Genomic DNA, 19,481 nt, shown 5'->3' with positions numbered 1-19,481 from the left:
GGGGGAAAGAAAGGGAGAAGTCCCCAATAGCTATGAGAATACTGACAACAGAGAAAGTTCATCACATGCAATGCTAGCTCCTACATTTGGATCCAAAACTACTTCAATGGGGACGGTGCAGGAAGACTAATTTCATAGTCTATTAAAGTAACTAGATAGTATGCTTTCCTATACCTTCGTTCAAGATAGATAAGAGTCCTCCATACTAAATTTACCAGATCATTATCTGTTCCGCATAATACTAAAAATAAAAATCATTGCTTGAAAAGGACTTGACAAATTGCCAACAATACTGACAAACCACAAACCAAACTGGGGTTTCTAAAGGGATCCATATCTGAAGCAGGGTATGGAGGGGGTTATTTATTAACGTAAGATGCTGACGGATGTGAAAACAAATGTGCTCTCCAGGAATAAGAGCCATAACTGGAGAACTGAATGGCCTACGGTTTGCTTGTAAAGGTTAATTGAACAGTTTACACATGTATATATATGATGGACATTTTTGCTTGAACTCCTGACTTCAAAATCATCCATATTTTGAAATGTATCTATATTTATTTGCACCATCTAGATACTCAAGCTCTCAATAAAGTTTATATCCCTCAAAAGAGAAGATGCAATTGGTGCAAGCTTTGATCAACCACTGGAATGTCCCTTAGGCTAAGACATACAAAGTGCATTTTTACATTTGTGCATAAGGACCCTGGTTAACAAGTCACTTACCAACAGTTCTTGCAAATCTATAGATAATGCAATGAATTATTTCACAAAACATTACACTAATACACTAAGCGCATATAATGAGGAAGGATACACAATAGCCCATTGTCCTACACAACAGGAAGCTGATAAAGAAAAATGTTTCTACAAAGTACCAATTACTATTATTACTGCAGCACAGATATCAGACGCACTGAGTATGGATATCCTTCCTTACCAAAGGCACCCAAGTTATGTGGTCACCTGTGGTTGCAGAAATGTTTGAGTACAGAAGGTGTTAATACTACTTGCTGGTAAACACTTCAGTGCTTCATCAAGTAAACAACAATGGTAAGATCTAATGAAAAGAAGTTAGAATATGTGAGCTTTTAATACCAGGGACATGCCATGTTATGCTAATCTAATGTTACCTCTCTGGAAGTGAGGCAATGAACTAGGAAGTGAGTGTTATGTACAGGCATGTGCATCCCTAACAAATCTGAACAAACAAGAGTTCATACAAATGATCTGTCACCTGAGAGCCATGAGGACATTGCTAGGCAAGCAAGCCAGAAACTAACTAGTACACAGATGTGCCACAGCTACATCTCAACCAGGGCAAACAGAAAAGCTCCCAAGTCCCCTGGTCTCTCCCTTAGCAAACAGCAGTTAATCCCCAATCTTAGGTTCTCCCCATTCAGGAAATACAGGTACTGTAATACATACTCTGTATATCTGATGAAGTGGCCTAAGCTCATGAAAGATTATGCCAAACAGAATCTGTTGTGTTAAAATGACACAAGACTCTATTTTCTTTGTTACAACAGACTAACATGACCAGCTCTGATACTGCAGCCACAATGTTGTGAGTTCAATCCCAAGGGCTCCAAGGTTGACTCAGCCTTCCATCCTTTTGTAGGTCGGTAAAATGAGCGCCCAGCTTGTTGGAGGCAATTGGCTTACAGATTGTAAATTGCTTAGAGAGTGCTGAGTTCACTACTAAGCGGTATAGAAATGTAAATACTATTGCTAAATGTTAGCTCCTCCCTAATTTTTTAATACATGTAAAAGAGAGCCAGTGTGGTGTAGTGGTTTGAGCGTTGGACTCGGCCAAGAAAACCCACTGGGTGACCATGCGCAAGTCACACACTCTCAGCCTTGGGGGAGGCAATAGCAAACCACCTCTGAAGAAACTTGTCAAAACTCTGTGATAGATTTGCATGACAGCTGCTGTAAATCAGAATCAACATGAAGGCACAGACTTTGCTACTCTACTCAATGGTTTTCTTAATAATGCACCCTCCTTGTATTATTTCACTAGCCAAGTTAATAAAGTACTAGAAAGCCAGCATGCACCACTTAGAACTTAAGACAGATCAGTACAACAGTTGGCTGTTATATTTAAGGAAAGAGATTGTGAAAACAGCCGTTTTCTCCCAGCAGCCCTCGGTTGTTTTTGATCACAACACAATCTAAGCAATTTAAGTGGTATAAATCTTAAAGTCCATTTTAAGACTGTTATGAAGTATGTGCCTTGATTTTTCCTGTCTTTCCCAGCGTTTCTCCTCTCCCACGGCCCACTGTCTTTTCTGTTTTCATTTATGTTCTGTCTGAAGAAGTGTCCTGGAGGATTCGAATGTCACGGGCAGACATACATTTTAATTGATCTTATTAAAGATGCTATTGAGACCTTACCCCAATGGATCAAAATGACTACCTTCAAATTTAGAGAGATTTTATCTGCAGCACAGAACAGGTGATCTTCAAGGTATTGGACTGGAATGCCCATCCATCCTAGTATGGGATGATGGCAACTATGGGTAAAGCACGATGGTAGCTCCAGTACAACTTGTAGAAGGCTACACATTTGTTATCCCTGCACTGAAATGTTTAACTTGATTTCCTTCTACCTGACACACTCCTGATGTTTGTCTACAACTCTCACAATCCCTAGCCAATATGGTAACTCAGTACCTCAAAGCACTTCCCTGGGCTGATAATAGTCTTTACAGGCTTTAAAGTTGGATATCTCAACATTAACAGAACTTCCTGCCAGCATGTGCTTTTCCATAATGTAAGGAAGTAAAGCCGCCTTTGTTGGAGGTTTTTAAACACATGATGCATTCCCATCTGTTGGGAAATATTTTCGCGGTGGATTCCTATACTGGCAGGGGTCCAACTAGATGGCCTTTGAGGTTCCTCCCCACCCTTCAATTCTGTGAACTTTTCCAGCAATATCTTTCTCCCCAGCCTCCACGATGACTCAAACATGTTAAATAGTGAACCTTAAAAATAGAAAGCAGCTTGATAATGAAGACAGCGTTTAAAACAGTTCCAACGTGACTCAGGTATATGACGTTCTCTTCAGTTAGCAAAGGAGAGAATGCAAAGTGATTTGTCTTTAACAAGGAAAAAGAGAAGTATAGAGCTTTAATTGGATTCTACAGCTTGCATTTATAACATAAGAAAAAGTATGAAGAGGAGCCACTTAGAGAATGTTTGTTAAACTGGAAATTAGAGTGTTTCATTTATCTCCCACATCACCAAGATATAGTATGACTAACACAGCCCTCCAAATATGATGTACTACAACTCCCACTAATTCCATCAAACATGGACAGTGACAATGCTGGAGCATTGAGGTTTCGTAGATCAAAAGTTTTGGAATATACCAAGAAAGGCTGACTAACATATGCATACACAGATAGGGAGGGCTAAAAAACCTATGCAAGATAGCAACATTTGTGGATTAGTTTGCAAAAGTGGCTTATAACTAGCATCATGCCCCACCAACTGCAAATTTGGTAGAGCATTTCTCTTCCAGTATAGAAATAAGAGGTCCCATTTGCCACAGTGCACAATTTAGGCAGTGTTGGAGAATTCAGCACTGTGTAGGAATACCAAGATGGGCAGCTCAATATTACTATCCTGACAAATCAATGCATGCTTAATTGGAAATAAATCCCATTGTTTTCAATGCAGCTTACTCACTAGTAGTTGCATTTAGGACTGCAGCTCAAGGCAACCATTTTAGTGGATCAGTAAACCTATTAATCTACCCCTCCAGCTGTCTCTCACACAGCCTTCAGCACCTGCTGTGAAGTTAATTCAATACACAGACTACTTCTGTTTACCCTTTAATGACAAAACTGTAGTATTTACCTAAGTGCGGACACCACATTAAACTACGGCTTCTCCTAGACATAATTTAGAACCCAAATTGATTTGAGCTTCCAAAAATACATCCAAGGTAACTGCGGATTTGATGCTTATCTGCTTTCTTTTTCCATCTTAATAGCAATGCTGGGTTTATAACCATCCTTGAACGGATTCACATATTGATCCAAGCCTGCTGTGAACACAAACCAAGATTTGCAGTGCAATGGTTTATCACTCTAACCCAGGGGTAGGCAATCTTTTTGAGCTGGGGGCCGGGTTGCTGTCCCTCAGACAACTGGGGGTCCGAAGCCAAAAAATAAATAATTAAATAATTTTTTTAAAAAATTAAATATATAAATAAAGCAGGACAAATGTAGGACAAAATTTTCAAATGGAAGACACTTTTTTTATAAAAAATGGAGGACACGTGAAAAAAATTGCTGATTTTTTAAAAAATGTTAGTATAAATGCATGTTTCTGAAGCTTCTATAGACAATTGCCCCCCCAAAGGCCCCGGCGGCAATCGGCGGTAGGACCAGGCTGGGGCCGGTCCCAAGGCCTCGCTGGGCCGCATCCGGCCCGCGGGCCGCAGGTTGCCTACCCCTGCTCTAACCTGTCAGTTCAGACAACTTGCCAGGCTGTAGGTTAACCCTTAACCTCTACTAACTGCAGTCCCCATGCTATAAATCCTAATCCCCAGGTAGCCAAAATGACATGATGCACACACAAGAGAGCATTATTAGCAAGCTCAGGATATTAGCAAACTATAAAAACAGAAGGATGGAGACAAGGGGATGGATGGTACGGTACATTTAATAATATTGTAAAATGCTTTGGTTCCGAACTGCGGGGTAATTTCAGTGTAAAAATAAAATACAATAAATATAAAAGGCATCTCCTGGAATTAGGCATGACTGAAGAGCAGTCTGCAATGCAACATTTTGCTACAGGATCCATTCATTCTCTTCTAATTTATCTTAGTGGTCAAACTATGAAGGGATTTAAAGGGTTGTTATAGTTGCATGTCTTCAAGTCGTTTCCAACTTATGGGGACCCTAAAATGAACCAGGATTTTCTTGACAATGTTTGTTCAGAGGGGGTTTGCTTTTGCCTTCTTCTGAGGCTGAGAGAATGTAACTTGCTTAAGATCACCCGGGACAGAGAGTTTACATCTCCCAATTCCACCAGCGCTGGACTTTGGTCCATATTTCAGGGGGAACCATCTTACCATATTTCACAGCTATTCTATTGCAGAGCTTCCGTATGTTCAGAGAAGTTGAGCATTAAGGAGTGTTTTATCATCTTTAACCACAAGGAACCACAAAGCCAGCTATAAAAACCACAGAAACATTGAATCTCATTTTCACTTCTGTTTTAAAGATAAATACCAGAACTGAGTCTGTTCCTTTTCAACATACTGAACTTTTAAAAACCTTTCGGCAACAGCATATTTAATCGAGATCAGCACAAAAGCAAGCATGTGTGAATAAGAAATCACTGTATCAGCTAGTAAGCAATAAAGGTTTTTAAAAACCCAGTAATCTGCATTTCCCTAACTATTGCTGTACTTTGCCCAAATGTAACTTACCAAAGGAATGTTCCTGTAAACCTGTTCCTGTAAAACTTGTTAATGCTGTTATTAACAGAAGTATATCCACTACTTGCATAAGACAGTTTCTATCCTTTGTTGTTCTTCTGTGCCTTCAAGTCATTTCAAATTTATGACAACCAATAGTACATTCCCTTAGGAATTAACTTGGTTTGTGACATGCCCTACCCCAAAGAGCTTGAAACAAATAGTTATCGGTTCCCTTTGCTCTTTCCTTTTCCCAAACATGCAAAATCCAGGAAGGAGAAAGTACCAGACAGTGTTCAAATCTAGGACTATGGTTAAGTGTGCTCAAACAAACCAGGATCCTAAGCCAACCTTAATCCAGAGTTCTCTAATGTCTTGTTCAGACACAGTTAACCAAAACCCCAGTTTTAGATGTAACACTCTGTACTTTACCAACTCACATGAAGATTGGGGAAACAGTTTGTGCACATTTGACTGGTTTATTAAACCACAATCTCTGGCCTAATTGTGTATAAATACAACCAATGTATTGAAATGATACAACCAACCACATAAATAAGGTAAAACTAAACAGCAATTACACATTTTAACTTCTTACCATCCTATCCCAACTGACTTATTTCTAGGGAACACTTTGATTTTTGCTCTTGTGTAACTTCTTGGAATCTTTCTATTCACCATCTACCTGTACATTCTTCCCACAGATATTGAGATGATAAAACTAAAAAGGAAGTATTTTCAGCAAGACAACTGACATCTCCTAAACAGGCAACTAATAAAATTTCTAAATGCAGAAGCAGAATATATTAGATTGCTCAAAACACTAAAGGACACCACTGTTAGGCAATGCGTATGTTCCTCCAAGCAGTGCAACTGCTGGTAAATGGAGTGCATAAATGACACGGTGAAAATTCAGTCCGCAGGACCTAATGGAAGCAGAAATGACAAAACTCCTCCGTAGCAATATATTGTACCCTCTTAGAGCAATTTTATTGGCAGGAGAGGGAGCTTCATATCCCTGCTCACTGGGCAGCCCTTTCTGTAATTCTAGCCTCCCAACAGTTAATGCAAGGATGAGTGGGAAGATATTTCAATTCTCTTTTTGTTCCAAAATGCTGCACAGGTGAGAACACATAGATTTGCAAAATAACAGTGCTTTCCATTTGAACAACTCTGACAAATAGAGAAAATTAAGTGAGAGGCAGCAAGGAAGCTGGTACCACACCTCCGCAAAAAGAGCCTGCTCTCAAGACATCTGGTATTGTGCATGCAAAGAAATTATTCTGTGCAGGGGAAGAACTGATACCTTGACTACAACATATATGTCTGTAGCAGTTATCCCGGCAATAACACAGTCCCAATTCAGATGTAACAAGAACAAGCCTGTCAAACTTCAGTTTCACAAGCTATCTTTTCCTTCTTCTCTTCTGCATTCTATGTTTTTAAACCGACTATAATTCCTCGTGACATTCACAGTTTGGAAAATGTGGTTTGCTTACACTGTGCTTTGAGAGCAAGGCAGAATGTAAAGACACCTAGCTCCTTCTCAATGGCCATATATGAAATAAAAATCAGCTCTTTGCACCATAGGAACACCATAGGAAAATGTAGTTAGTTTAGAAACAGATTCAGTTTTGTGTTCTGGTGGATGAAAAGAAGGGTAAAGGAAGAATGCACAGGGCCAAAAATGAGACACACTCATTCATACAAGACACTATAATCTTCCTTAATATCAAGATTTGGCATTAAAGCTAACAATATTCATAGAATCACAGAGATGGAGAAATACCCAGGGGCCATCTAGTTCAAATCCCTGCGAGTGCAGGAATCCACAGCTAAAGCATCCCTGAAAGGTAGCCACTCAACTGCTGCTTAAAAACCTCCAATGAAGGAGAGTTGAAGGCCACTGTCAAATACCTCTTACCATCAGCATGTTCTTCCTCATGTTTAGTCACAATCCCCTTCTTTTTAACTTGCAGCCATCAGTTTGAGGCTTATCCTCTAGAACTATAGTGGCAAACCTGTGGCACACGTGCCAGAGATGGCATGCAAAGCCCTTTTTCATGGCACACAAATGGTAGGGAACCTGTTCCTCCTCTTCCAGAGCCTTCATCTGTCTCCGGAGAGGCTGCTGAAGGCCCAGGAGGGCAGGGAGAAGACGTCCAACCCTGGAAGCCAGAAGTCATTCTCTCTCCCCCCCAGAAGCCAGATGTCCCACTCCTGGCATGGGGCAACACCCAGTGCCGGGACGCCTTTTAGTTTGGGCCCTCGGTCCCTAAAAGGTTGATCCTCTTGTTGCTTCTTCCACCTTCTAATGAAATTGTCAGCAAGGCAAAGCAAGGAATCTTCTGGACCTGACATTCTTGGCAGAGTTTGACATTCTTACCAACCGCAATTAAGTTCAAGCTATCTTGCGCCAAAAATCTTTTATTCATGGAAGCACAGGCCTAACTTGCTCCTTAATGACATTGACAGAACTGTCTGGGAACTACATTCACTTTGTGCACCAATACCATCTTTAAGATGAATAGCACACACTCTCCTGGTTACATCGACAACTATGTACAGTCGGCCCTCCATATCCACAGATGATGATGCAGTCACCTAAGAAATGCAAAAGATCTTTTACCTGAAGATCCAAAGTCCAAGCCTGAGTAGTTTATGGCAACACTATCAGATTCCTCTGATTGGACTGGATTTTAGCAGCTAGAGCTGAACAGGAAAAAGTCCCTTTCTAATGTCCTCTTAACTGAATATTTTACTAGAGTTCATGATTTTTTAATAAAAGGAAACCCAGAGTGGCAGTTCTGAACCATCAAGCCAACACTGTAACATGAAAAAGATGAACATGGAAAAAAATAATAGACTAAGCTGAAAGGCTGCAAACCAGTAAGACATGACAAAGAAGGTAAACAGCAAACCCTGAGCAGCCCTGAGAAAAAATATTGTATTAACAGTAAGCAGGAAGAGACTCAGCAATCCATAATGACTGCCAAGTGCAAGATGAAACTCACAACACCGGAAGAACATGGCATGGGTCACAATAATTACACGCAACTGAAATCTGGGGAGGTCACTCAAACCTTTTACAGGCACAGCAGGTGCAGCTTTGTCTTTCGTACAAGGAATACTTGCTACTCAACAGGCTATAAATCCCACAGCACACAAGATTATGCACCTTAGTCTATTTGATATGGAGGGACCAGGATTTCCCCCCCGAATGCCAAGGAATGGAACTGATCTAGGGACCACCGCTTTGAGTAGCACTGCCTTGACAACAGAGCAATTTTAAGTGCTCAGTGAGAAATTTCTACGTGGAGCTAAACAACAGATAAAACAGAATAGATGGAAGAGAAATCTCAGTTATGAAGATCCTGTTATGTACCATTTCTTTCTATTCCTGTGTCTGTATTTCCTGTGCCTGTAATAGATATATGGTCAGAGACACATGCAATATTAGATTAAATGTACATCTGATTATAACAGTTTTTCTTATTTCTATTACAATGCAGTATAAGGAAAGATCAAATGTATTTTCTTCGTCACGTGAAAAAGCCCATTTAACTACTAGGTAAGAAGGTGGACCTTCGGTGTCCTTTCGAATGATGTAGAAATTCTAATTCACTTCCATACAAGCTGATAAGATAAAGCTTCTCCACCTTTAACAGCAGCATGACTGTGGAAAACTCATACAAGAATGAGCTTATCTCAGTCTTGTATGACAAGATGCATTAGCTGAAGGAATTGTTTTATCAGAAGTGGAAAAGCTGGTCCTGCTCAGATTCCCTCTGTTTCACCTTGCCCTCCTTCGAAATCTGATCATGGCAGTACTCAAGTGAGGTCCAAAACACACCACAGATACAATCCAATTTGAGACTGCTGGTTAGGGACTTCTGGGAACTGTAGTTTTGCAAGACATTGAGCCTTCTCTGTCAGAGGGCTCTGGTGCCACAATAAACTACAATCCCCAGGATTCCCTAGCACTGAGCCAAGGCAGTTAAGGCAGTCTCAAACGGGATCGTTTCTGCAGTGCGTTTTGGACCTAAGAGAGAGTAGGAATTCTTGCAGATCAAAAGTGTGATGTAGTTAACATTTCTAAAGTGACAAAAGCCATGCTATGCATATTATGTGGAAGTAATCTCCACTATGTTCAACGGCGGCCTGAGTCTAGATCAGTGGTCCCCAAACTGTGCCCTTGAAGAGATTTTGGACTTCAGCTCCCAGAATCCCACACTATTGTCCAACGCGGCTGAAGCTTTTGAGAGCTGAAGTCCAAAATCTCTTCAAGGGCACATTTTCAGGACCAAAGAACCCAAGAAGAAATTCTACTATAAAAACAGAAGTAAATTTACCAAAGAACCGAGAAGTAGCTACTACTCTTCTTTCAACAGGACTTCCTGTTGCTTTATTAACACAGAGGCTTCAAAAATATTCGGAGAGAGCAACACACCAGACCGCTGTATACCTTTTGCATGACCAGGGTGGGAAATTGCGTTTAGCGATGAATCTATGACCATCATTTTAGACCAGACTGTGACTGGTAAATCTCATACTAAGGGACTATTCTAATAACCTCTGGAAGCAAAGTTTATGGAAAGCAACAAAACAGGTGCAGGGACAACTAAGGAGCTAACAGAGCAGGAATGGAAATGTGAAGTGACTCTGAGAATGTACATTTTGTGACATTTTTGGGAGAAAGGCGGCACAGAAGTGAAATAAATCACTAAGACCCAAAAAAGTATCTTCAATTTCCAATGTATGCAAGATATGCAAGACGGAAGATGACTTATCAAGTGAGCCATTTCAGCTGCAACAGTCCTTTGAAAGCATTGGCATGCAACATACCAAAGGAACTGCTACTTCTAGTAATCTACAATTGATGTATAGAAAAGATAGTGATAGAAAGTTATACTGATTTAAAAAGAGGATAAATTCAAATAGCTTGGCTCTATCAAGTACAGTGGGCCTTTTCTATTTGCAAGGGATCCGTTCTGGACCCTCCACTTATAGCCAAAAATGCAGGACCTCAAGTCCCATTTGTTACAATGGTGCATGCGCTACGCATGGGAGAGCGCAGCCATTGAAACAAATGGGACTCATGGTTTTTTGCCATACACAGGGGGTATGTTTGTTTCAATGGCAGTGCGCTCCCGCATGCACCATTGTAACAAAGTGAGCTTGCCATCCACATAAACTTAAAGCTGCGGGTGGCAAGAACATGTATGGGCGATCGTAACTTTATTACGATCACCAGCATTTGTAGATCATCCTTTGTCGCTCTATCTAATACAGAGTGGCTTGTGGCATCTCGAACCTGATAGAATGATTGCAGCAGCTGTCAGAGATAAGAAATATCATTTCAGTTTGGATGATAGTTATCATTTTCAATGCATTTTGCCATGTGTTAAGCGCCTCAGACATTAGACTGAGGAGGAAGATGCTAAGACTGGTTGTGCCAATAAAGATCCGGTGTGGTATAATGGGCAGAGCACTGGACTGGGTTTAGTGGGTAAGTCACTTCTGATATATAGAGACCCTAAGGCCCTCTCCTATTGTGAGGTTTTCTTAGGCAAGTTTCTTCGGAGCAGGACTGCCCTTGCCATCCTCTGAGGCTGAGAGAGCATGACTCACCCAAAGTGGGTTTCCATGGCCGAACCAGGACTGAACCCTGGTCTCCGGTGTCGCAGTCCAACACTCAAACCACTACACCGCAATGACTCTCTTCGAAGCAGGCGTACTTGTTGTTGATGTTTCAATGTGTGCCATCATTTCTGACTTATGGCAACCCTATCGTAAGGGTTTCTTGGCAAGATCGGTTCAGAGGGGGGTCGCCATTGCCTTCTCCTGAGGCTGAGAGAGTGTGACTTACCCAAAGGGTTTCATGGTCATGCTGGGCATTGAACCCTGGTCTCCGGAGTCAACCACTACACCATGCTTGCTCTCGCCATGTACATGAATGATGCTACATTAATAAATGATGACGATAATGATAATAATAATGCAATAGGCCCTTGGTATCCGCTGGGGTCGGGTCCCAAAATCTCTCTCTGCCTCAGAGGATGGCCATGGCAAAAAAAACCCAAAACAACCCTCCGAACCAATCTTGCCAAGAAAACCCGCTTCCTTACCACCCCTAAAAAACCCACCACAAATGTTAAGAAGGGTCCAAAACACACGCATGAATGATACTCCAGTTTGAGACACTGCTTTAACTGCCCTGGATCAAGGGGAGGGAAGTCTGGGAAGTGTAGTTTTGTGAGACACTGAGCCTTCTTTGTCATAAAGAGCTCTGGAGCCAGAATAAACTACAACTCCCGTGATCCTTTAGCCCTGAGCAAGGACAGTTAAAGCAGTCTGAGAGCAGATTATTTCTGAGGTGTGTTTGGTACCACAACAAACTACAACTCCCATCATCCCTGAGCCCTGAGCCAGGCAGTCAAAGCACTCTCAACCGAGACGATTATTCCTGCAGTGCGTCTGGGACCATACTTTTGTGAGGCATTGACCCTTCTAATAAACTACAACTCCCATGATCCCTCAGCCCTGAGCCAGGGCAGTCGAAGCGCTCTGAGAGCGGATTATCTCTCCTCCTCCTCCTGGGTCTCACCTGTCCCTTCTTCCTGGGGCAGCGGGGCCGCCTCTCCGCCTCCGAGCCCCAGCGCCAAGAGGAAGAGGAGGAGGAAGAGCCCGAGCGCGGGGCTCCATCGCCGCCGCATCCCTCCCAAGCGAGCCCTCGGCGCCTCAGCCCTTCGGCATCGGTTCCCGCCGGAGAGGAGGCCTCACGAAGCCGCCGCCACCGCCGCTCCAGGGACCCTTCCTTCCTCAGCCGCTGCTGCCACCGCCGCCATCTTCCGGGCTCTACCTGAAAGGCCGAGGAGGCGGACCCTGGCACGAGACGGACACTCCCCTGAGCCAATCGGAGCAGGATGCGCTCCCACCAAAGGGGCGTGGCTTTGAGACACCACCGAAGCCGGCTCCGCGTTTCGACCAATCAGGGGCTCTCCTTGGCGTCCGTTCCTGACGCAGACAGCGAGTGGGTGGGGCTTAGGGCTAAGACTGACAAGGGAGTGTGCCAATCGGCGTCTCTCCTTATTATAAGCCCTTTTATTGGTGTTTTTTTTACACTGTTAGGCAAGGTGTTCGCGAGGAGGCGTGATTGACAGGCGGCGCGGCCAATCAGGGAGCGGGATGGTGGGATAGGGGGAGGGGCAAAGAGAAGGTGGTGGAGGTCAGTGAGTGACCTGAAGTCAAGGAGGCAGCAGGAGAGGGCAGCCAGGAAGGGACCACTAGGCTGCATTGGGGATGATTGTGGCTGTTGTCATTAGTGTTGTTGTGAGTGTTGTGATGGTGGTGGTTGTAGTGCGTTGATGGTAGTTGGAGTTGTAAATGTGGTGGTTGTGGTGATTGTAGTGGTTAGAGTGAGTGTTGTGGTTGTGAGTGCTGTGGTGGTAGTAGTGGCGGTGGTTGTGGTGGTGGTTGTTGTGGCTGGAGTTGTGAGTGTTGCAGTGGTGTGGTGGCGGTTCTGATAATACTACTACTAATAATAATGATAATAAAACTTTTACTTCCATCCCGCTTTTTGTCGAGACAATCAAAGCGGCGTACAAAGATTGTAGTGGTGGTGGTTGTGGTGGTTGGAGTGAGTGTTGTGGTGGTGGTTGTGGTGGTTGGAGTGAGTGTTGTGGTGGTGGTTGTGGTGGTTGGAGTTGTGGATGTTGTGGCGGGGTGCAGTTGTGGTGGTGGGTGGGTGGAACTGCAAGTGTTCTGGTTGTGGTTGTGGTTGTAGTGAGTGTTGTGATGGGGACGGCTGTGGTGATTGTAGTGGCAACAGTTGTGGTGGTTGGAATGGTTGTGGTTGACTGCATCCACGGCTTGAAAATACTCCCCAAAAAAGTACAACGTCCAAAAAAGCCAACCTTGATTTTGCTATTTGATATAAGGGACACCGCTTTGCTCTGCCGTTGTATTTAATGGGACTTGAGCATCCAAAGGGGGATCTGGGGACCAAACCCCAGCGGATAACAAGGGCCCACTGTGCAATACTATCCAACATCCATAAAACAGTGACACTTTTAAGAACGCCAACAATACCATAAGAAAATGGAAGCCTGTTCTTAACACCTTTGCCTGAATAGGAAGCCAGCGGAGCTTGGAAGTCTTGCGTCGTGTATTTTGTGCATTATGGTTGACCAGATAAAGGTATCACAACAGTGTAATGGATTTTGGATGTTATTGTCCTGAGGTACACTTGTATTTCTGAACACCAACTAGGGAAGCAAAGCTATTTCTGCTTTTAAAAAGAGTCTTTTAAAAAGAGTGTGCATTTCCCTTTTCTGAAAATGCCCAACCCAAAAGAAAAATGTAAAAGCTGCACAAAAACTAAAGTCTCCAGACTGTAGGACTCTCTTTAAGTAAAGGTTTACAGGACTGCGGATGTATTGAAGGTATGTTTCATAATGACATAAGGTCTTCTAAGTCGCTCCACCCAGTTGTGCAAAAACAGCCTCGTCATCAAAACTACATGGCTGGCTGTGCAAGCCAAACAAGTCACTAGGCAGGGCACTCCTTATTACAAAAGACCGTTCCTTGGCACCTTTGTGGTGAATTGCCTCCATGAGTAGTGGCTGTCTTCGTATCCATATCTATAGGCATCACAGGCTGCCCAAAAGACCAAGACATAGGTACAAGAGCAAATCAAGATGGAAACCCGGAAGCCAAAATGATTAAATTGGGAGTATTATACTTTGCTGCATTCTTTCACCCTATTTGTTCATTGCATTACACAGAAAATATAAGAGCAATGTTAGACTCCGAAGAAAGAGGAGTGAAGGCAGGAGGAAGGAACATCAATGTAAGGTATGTGGATGACGCCATACTACTAGCGGAAAGCATCAAAGACTTGGAGAAAGTATTAAGGAAGGTCAAAGATGAAAGTGCAAAGGCAGGCCTAATGCTGAACATAAAACAAAAATAACCATGGAGGACTGACATAAATCCAACACAGGCCACGAAGACATTGAAATAGTTAAAGAAACATTATAGGATCATAGAGTTGGAAGAGACCACAAGGGCCATCCAGTCCAACCCCATTCTGCCATGCAGGAAATCCAAATCAAAGCATCCCCGACAGATGGCCATCCAGCCTCTGTTTGAAGACCTCCAAGGAGGGAGACTCCACTACACTCCAAGGAAGGAGTGTGTTCCACTGTTGAAGAGCCTTACTGTCAGGAAGTTCTTCCTAATGTTGAGGTGGAATCTCTTTTCCTGCAGCTTGCATCCATTGCTCCTTTGAGTCCTAGTCTCTGTCTCCTCCTCAATATGACATCCCTTCAAATATTTAAACAGGGCTATCATATTACCTCTTAACCTTCTCTTCTCCAGGCTAAACATTAATCAGAATGGAGACTACAGTCGAGAAATCAGAAGAAGACGAGGAATGGGAAGGGCAGCGATGAAAGAATTAGACAAGATCCTAAAGAGTAAAGATATACAACTGAGCACCGAAGTTCGAATCGCCCAAACCATTATATTCCCCATCACCATGAATGGATGCAAGAGCTGGACAGTGAAGAAAGCAGATAGGAAGAAAATCAATTTCGTTTGAAATGTGGTGCTGGAGAAGAGTGCTGAGGGTACCATGGGCAGCCAAAAAGACAAATGAATTGAACAGATTAGGCCTGATCTCTCCCTGGAAGCCAAGACGATCATACTGAGGCTGTCATGCCTTGGTCACATCATGAGAAGGCACGATTCATATGCTATGAAAGGTAGAAGGTGGTAGAAGGAGAGGAAGACGGCATAATGGATGGTTAGACTCAATTATGGAGCTCAAAGGCTTGAATTTGCAGGAGCTAAGCAAAGAAGTGGAGGACAGGGGGTCTTGGAGATGTCTCATCCACAGGGTTGCCATGAGTCGGGGTCAACAACAACAACATTATACTTCGGCTGTATTATGAGAGGACATGGCTTATTAGAAATGATAGCAATGCTAGGTAAAGTGGAAGAAAGAAGTGATAGAAAAGAAGAAGAGGTGGATTCATTCACTCAAGGAAGCTACAACTCGGAGCTTGCAGGACCTGTTGATAAATAGGGTGTGTTGGTTTCCATATGTCAAAGCTGGCTTGACGGCAATGACTTGACAGCAATTTATTGCTATTATTAATAACAGTAAACCCATTTCAGAAAGCCTTTGCCTTACACTCCTAACCCATAAAAAAGTCCAAGCATTTCAGTACTTCATAGGATTTATATGTGCCTTCGTGAAGGGCTGAAACTGATGGGAAACTGAACACAAGAGAGATTCTAAATCCTTCACTAGAATCCGTTTTGAACACGGTTGGTGTTTATTTAACAGCCTGCTGCACCTCGTAATATTTCAACGCCTCTCAATAAAGAGCAATGTGGAGGGAGAAATGTGGTTAGCCAATTAAAAAATATCATGCTGAGAGATAACATTGATGCTCAGAACAGTCGGCCTCAATGAAAAACGTCATAATCCCATTTTACCCTCATAATAATACATTTATTCTGCACAAACTGGTGAAGCTCTTCTCCCGAGATGGGAAGCAATCCTTATTCCACTAACTTTTAGGGTTGAATCCAGATTCAGTCCTGGTTAGAACAGCAAACCCAGTGAAATAGGTATTTTCCTGATTCATAGTGCAAGAGGTAAAATTTTACATGGGATCTTCCACTCATCTCAGCCAAAACCTCTTGAATATTTTTCTTTTTCCTTATCAGTCACACCATGGCTTTGGAAAATTAAACCATGCCAACTTTATCTTTGCATCACCATCAACCGAGATAACCTTTCTTGAAGGCCAGTTAACCTGAAATGCGAAAACCGTCAATTGGTAACAACATGTTTCATGTTGCAGAAAATACGTTCGAAGGAATCTAAGCGTTCAAAACGGGCGTATTTCCTGAACTGCCGAAAAGGAGAGGAAATATATCAATATGCAAACATGTTGTGGGCTATGTCTTAACAGCTGCACCGTTCCTAATTATGTGCTGCGATCGCCACCAACTCGCTTGCACTGCGCTTGTGAGTGGGAAGTGTTTAAAAAGCTTTTCTTAGGCAATGTTAATTGGCTCAGCGCTGAAAACGGAATGCCTTCAGCTTCTGACTTCTGAATTTTCAACTCCTTATGTGCTGAAACATGTCTTTATTTTATTAGTGACACTGCTATCTCACCTTTTCTCCAGTGAGATCAAGACAGTGTACAGGTTGTTCCTTCTCCCTATCGTCGTATTCTCACAACAACCCTGCAATGTATGGCAGAGTTTCATGACTAAGTAGGGAATGAATCTGGATCAGTTCCAGTCCAGTCTATTCTGGGGGAATGACAGTCACAGAGAATTTGGTGGCCATCTCCCATTGTAAACTTACTAACCACCTCCGACAAAACTGAAAGTGACCTGAAAGTCATTTCTGGTTTCTCAAAAATGAAAGCAATTGGATTTTCTTCGAAGCAGCAACATGTTGGATTGTCCAGTCCTTTACAGAGGTTTGGATTACTGCTATCATCTGGATTCTCTCCAGGTCGGCACTAGATCCAGATATAAATAATCGGGCTCCAGCATTTGGAAGAAAGAACCAGGACAAAAAGAGTCCAGTGTTGCATTAACAGGTTTTTCATCAGACCAGGAAGGAAACGAAAGCCAAGGAGCAAAGTCTAACCCTTAGAGGAAAGCATTAACTCTCTGGAGAGGAATTGCTGACATTCCAAAAAGGAGCCATACACCCAGAAAAGGAAATTACTTTTTAGAACAGATTTTAAAATAAACATTGACAACTGTGCAAAGAATTTGTTTTGTTCTTGCCGAGAGTTTGGGCTTGCCTAGGTGGCTATTTTCTTGTTTCAGTCCAGAGGCACATTCTCTGGAATGAGAAGAAGGGCCTTCCATACTATATTAGTATACACACTATATGCTATATACTACTATTTCACTTTATGATTCCACTTTAACTATCATGGCTCCGTCATACGGAAAGCTTGGTTTTCTAGTTTGGAGAGGCACTCAAACTCTCTGGCTAGGAATTTTAAACTGCAAATCCCAGCATTTCAGAGGATGGGACCATGGCAATTAAAGTAGAATAATAGTGCTATAATCGTGGAGAGTGAAAAGTCTCCAGAATGAAGTGGCCGAACTGTTCTTGGTGGTCTTGAGAAAGCAGAAAAGTTGCTGTTCTATTGGCTTTATTGCTCTGTTGCCGCAAAGGTATTGGCAGAGCAACCAATCCAAAAGAAGCTAGATGGACTCATGCTTTTAGGCTAACAGTCACAACTTTGCTACAATACTAATTCCCTGCCAGGACAGGACTAAATGCACATTTTTAAAAGTCACAGTTTTCGGTATTCTGTAATAGCCTAGTGGTCAAGAGGGCAGATCCCAGGTATTTTTCTGCATCAAGTGAAGGATAAAATGACAGGTACTAGGAGGCAGAGTCCCAGTGGAAAATGGGGCCAAAGTCACAAAGGGTGCGGTAAAAAAATGACAGCATATTTGATCTTACTGACAGTAATGAAACAAAGTCTTCAGTGAGTCATTTCAATCTTTTAGAATGGGAAAAACCCATACAATAGTGGTACCACCCAATGATTGGTGCCATGGCAAAGAGGACATTGCTGGATTTAGATTTTAGGAAGGAGTCCTACATTTGGCCCAAGGGTCTGAGATTCACCTGGAGAGCAGCAGAGAGTAATGGGCATTATAGTCCAACCTTTCTAGACAGAAGTGATCTGGGCTGATCTACATCAGTGCAACACAAAGGCATCATCCTTAGACCAGTGCCATCAGCTTTTGGTCTTCAGAGCATTTCAAGGAAATAAACCATCATGATCATTGGGTACAACTACAGTACCAGTTCTTGGGAAAATAGTCTTGAAGGTCAATAGCCCGAGAAACACTGATCTACCTGTCCCCACTAGAAGCCAATAGGGAAACGTGTCTTTTCCTAACTCATCCGGGGCTGATGCACAATGCAGTTTGGAAATCAGTCCAGATTGGGTCTCAGTATCCCGCAGAGACCTCAACACCAAAATGGTAGCCTTGGAAGCATTGGACATGGAGCAATGGATGCAAACTAGAGGAAATGAGATTCCACCTAAACATTAGGAAGAACCTCACGACACTTTGGAAAGACACATCTCCAAGACCCCCTGTCCTCCCATTTGCTTCCGGGCGCAATACAAGGTGCTGGTAATGACCTATAAAGTCCTAAATGGCTTGGGCCCAGGATACCTGAAGGACCGCCTCTCCCCATACATTCCGCATCGCACCCTCAGAACATCTGGGCAGCAACTCCTTAGGGTTCCCGGGGCGAGGTTATCCTCCACTTCTAGGAGGTCTTTCTCCATCGCCGCCCCGGCCCTTTGGAACACGCTGCCCATAGAGCTCCGCTCAGTTACCTCCCTGGCCCAATTCAAGCGGGAGTTGAAGACTCACCTGTTTAAAATCGCATTCCCTGATTAAGTCCTTATAGGCCCCCCCACCGTAAAGGCCGCACAGGCAATGGTTGGCTAACCCGGGGGCATTTGTTGTTATTTTATTTTGTGTATTGTTTTGTAATTTTAATATTGTTTTTTGGAATGTTTTTATGTACTTTTAAATGCTGTGAACCGCCCTGATCTTACGGAAGGGCGGTATACAAATAAAACATTTATTAAAACATTTATTAAAGTGGTGAGGTCTCCTTTGGAGGTTTTAAAACAGAGGCTGGATGGCCATCTGTCGGGGTTGCTTTGATTGTGATTTCTTGCATGGCAGAATGGGGTTGGACTGGATGGTCCTTGGGGTCTCTTCAATTCTATGATTCAGTGATTCCCCCTGAATGACCTGAACTGACTTGACTTTCCCTGTAACTTATCTATTATTGCCCTTCCTTTCCTGCTGCTTCTAAGCAAAGGAAAAGCCCATTGATAAGAAACACAGTAGCTGCCCCTGGAACCCAGGGACAACTCCCACATCAATTCACAAGCCGGCTGGTTTTAATTCCCCGTGAACTTTATCCTTTGCACACTTAAATTGCCCATATTGTTCA

At 42.9% G+C, this 19,481-nt stretch overlaps 1 protein-coding gene across 1 annotated transcript in view; it reads right to left on the bottom strand.

Annotated features, from left to right (window-relative positions):
• LMTK2 (lemur tail kinase 2) overlaps nt 1–12,286 on the bottom strand; it is a 36,736-nt gene extending 24,450 nt beyond the window's left edge. The window contains exon 1 of the mRNA XM_089540887.1: nt 12,045–12,286. Within this exon, the coding sequence (XP_089397013.1) occupies nt 12,045–12,153 (109 nt within the window). The 5' untranslated portion in view covers nt 12,154–12,286. The remainder of the gene's footprint in view (nt 1–12,044) is intronic.
• Nucleotides 12,287–19,481: the final 7,195 nt, after the last annotated feature.

This window comes from Sceloporus occidentalis, unplaced genomic scaffold (genome assembly GCF_023333645.1).
Source record: "Sceloporus occidentalis isolate IW3139 unplaced genomic scaffold, rSceOcc1.0.p SCAF_10, whole genome shotgun sequence".
Lineage (NCBI taxonomy): Eukaryota > Metazoa > Chordata > Lepidosauria > Squamata > Phrynosomatidae > Sceloporus > Sceloporus occidentalis.
This window is presented reverse-complemented; position numbering and strand designations above follow the sequence as displayed.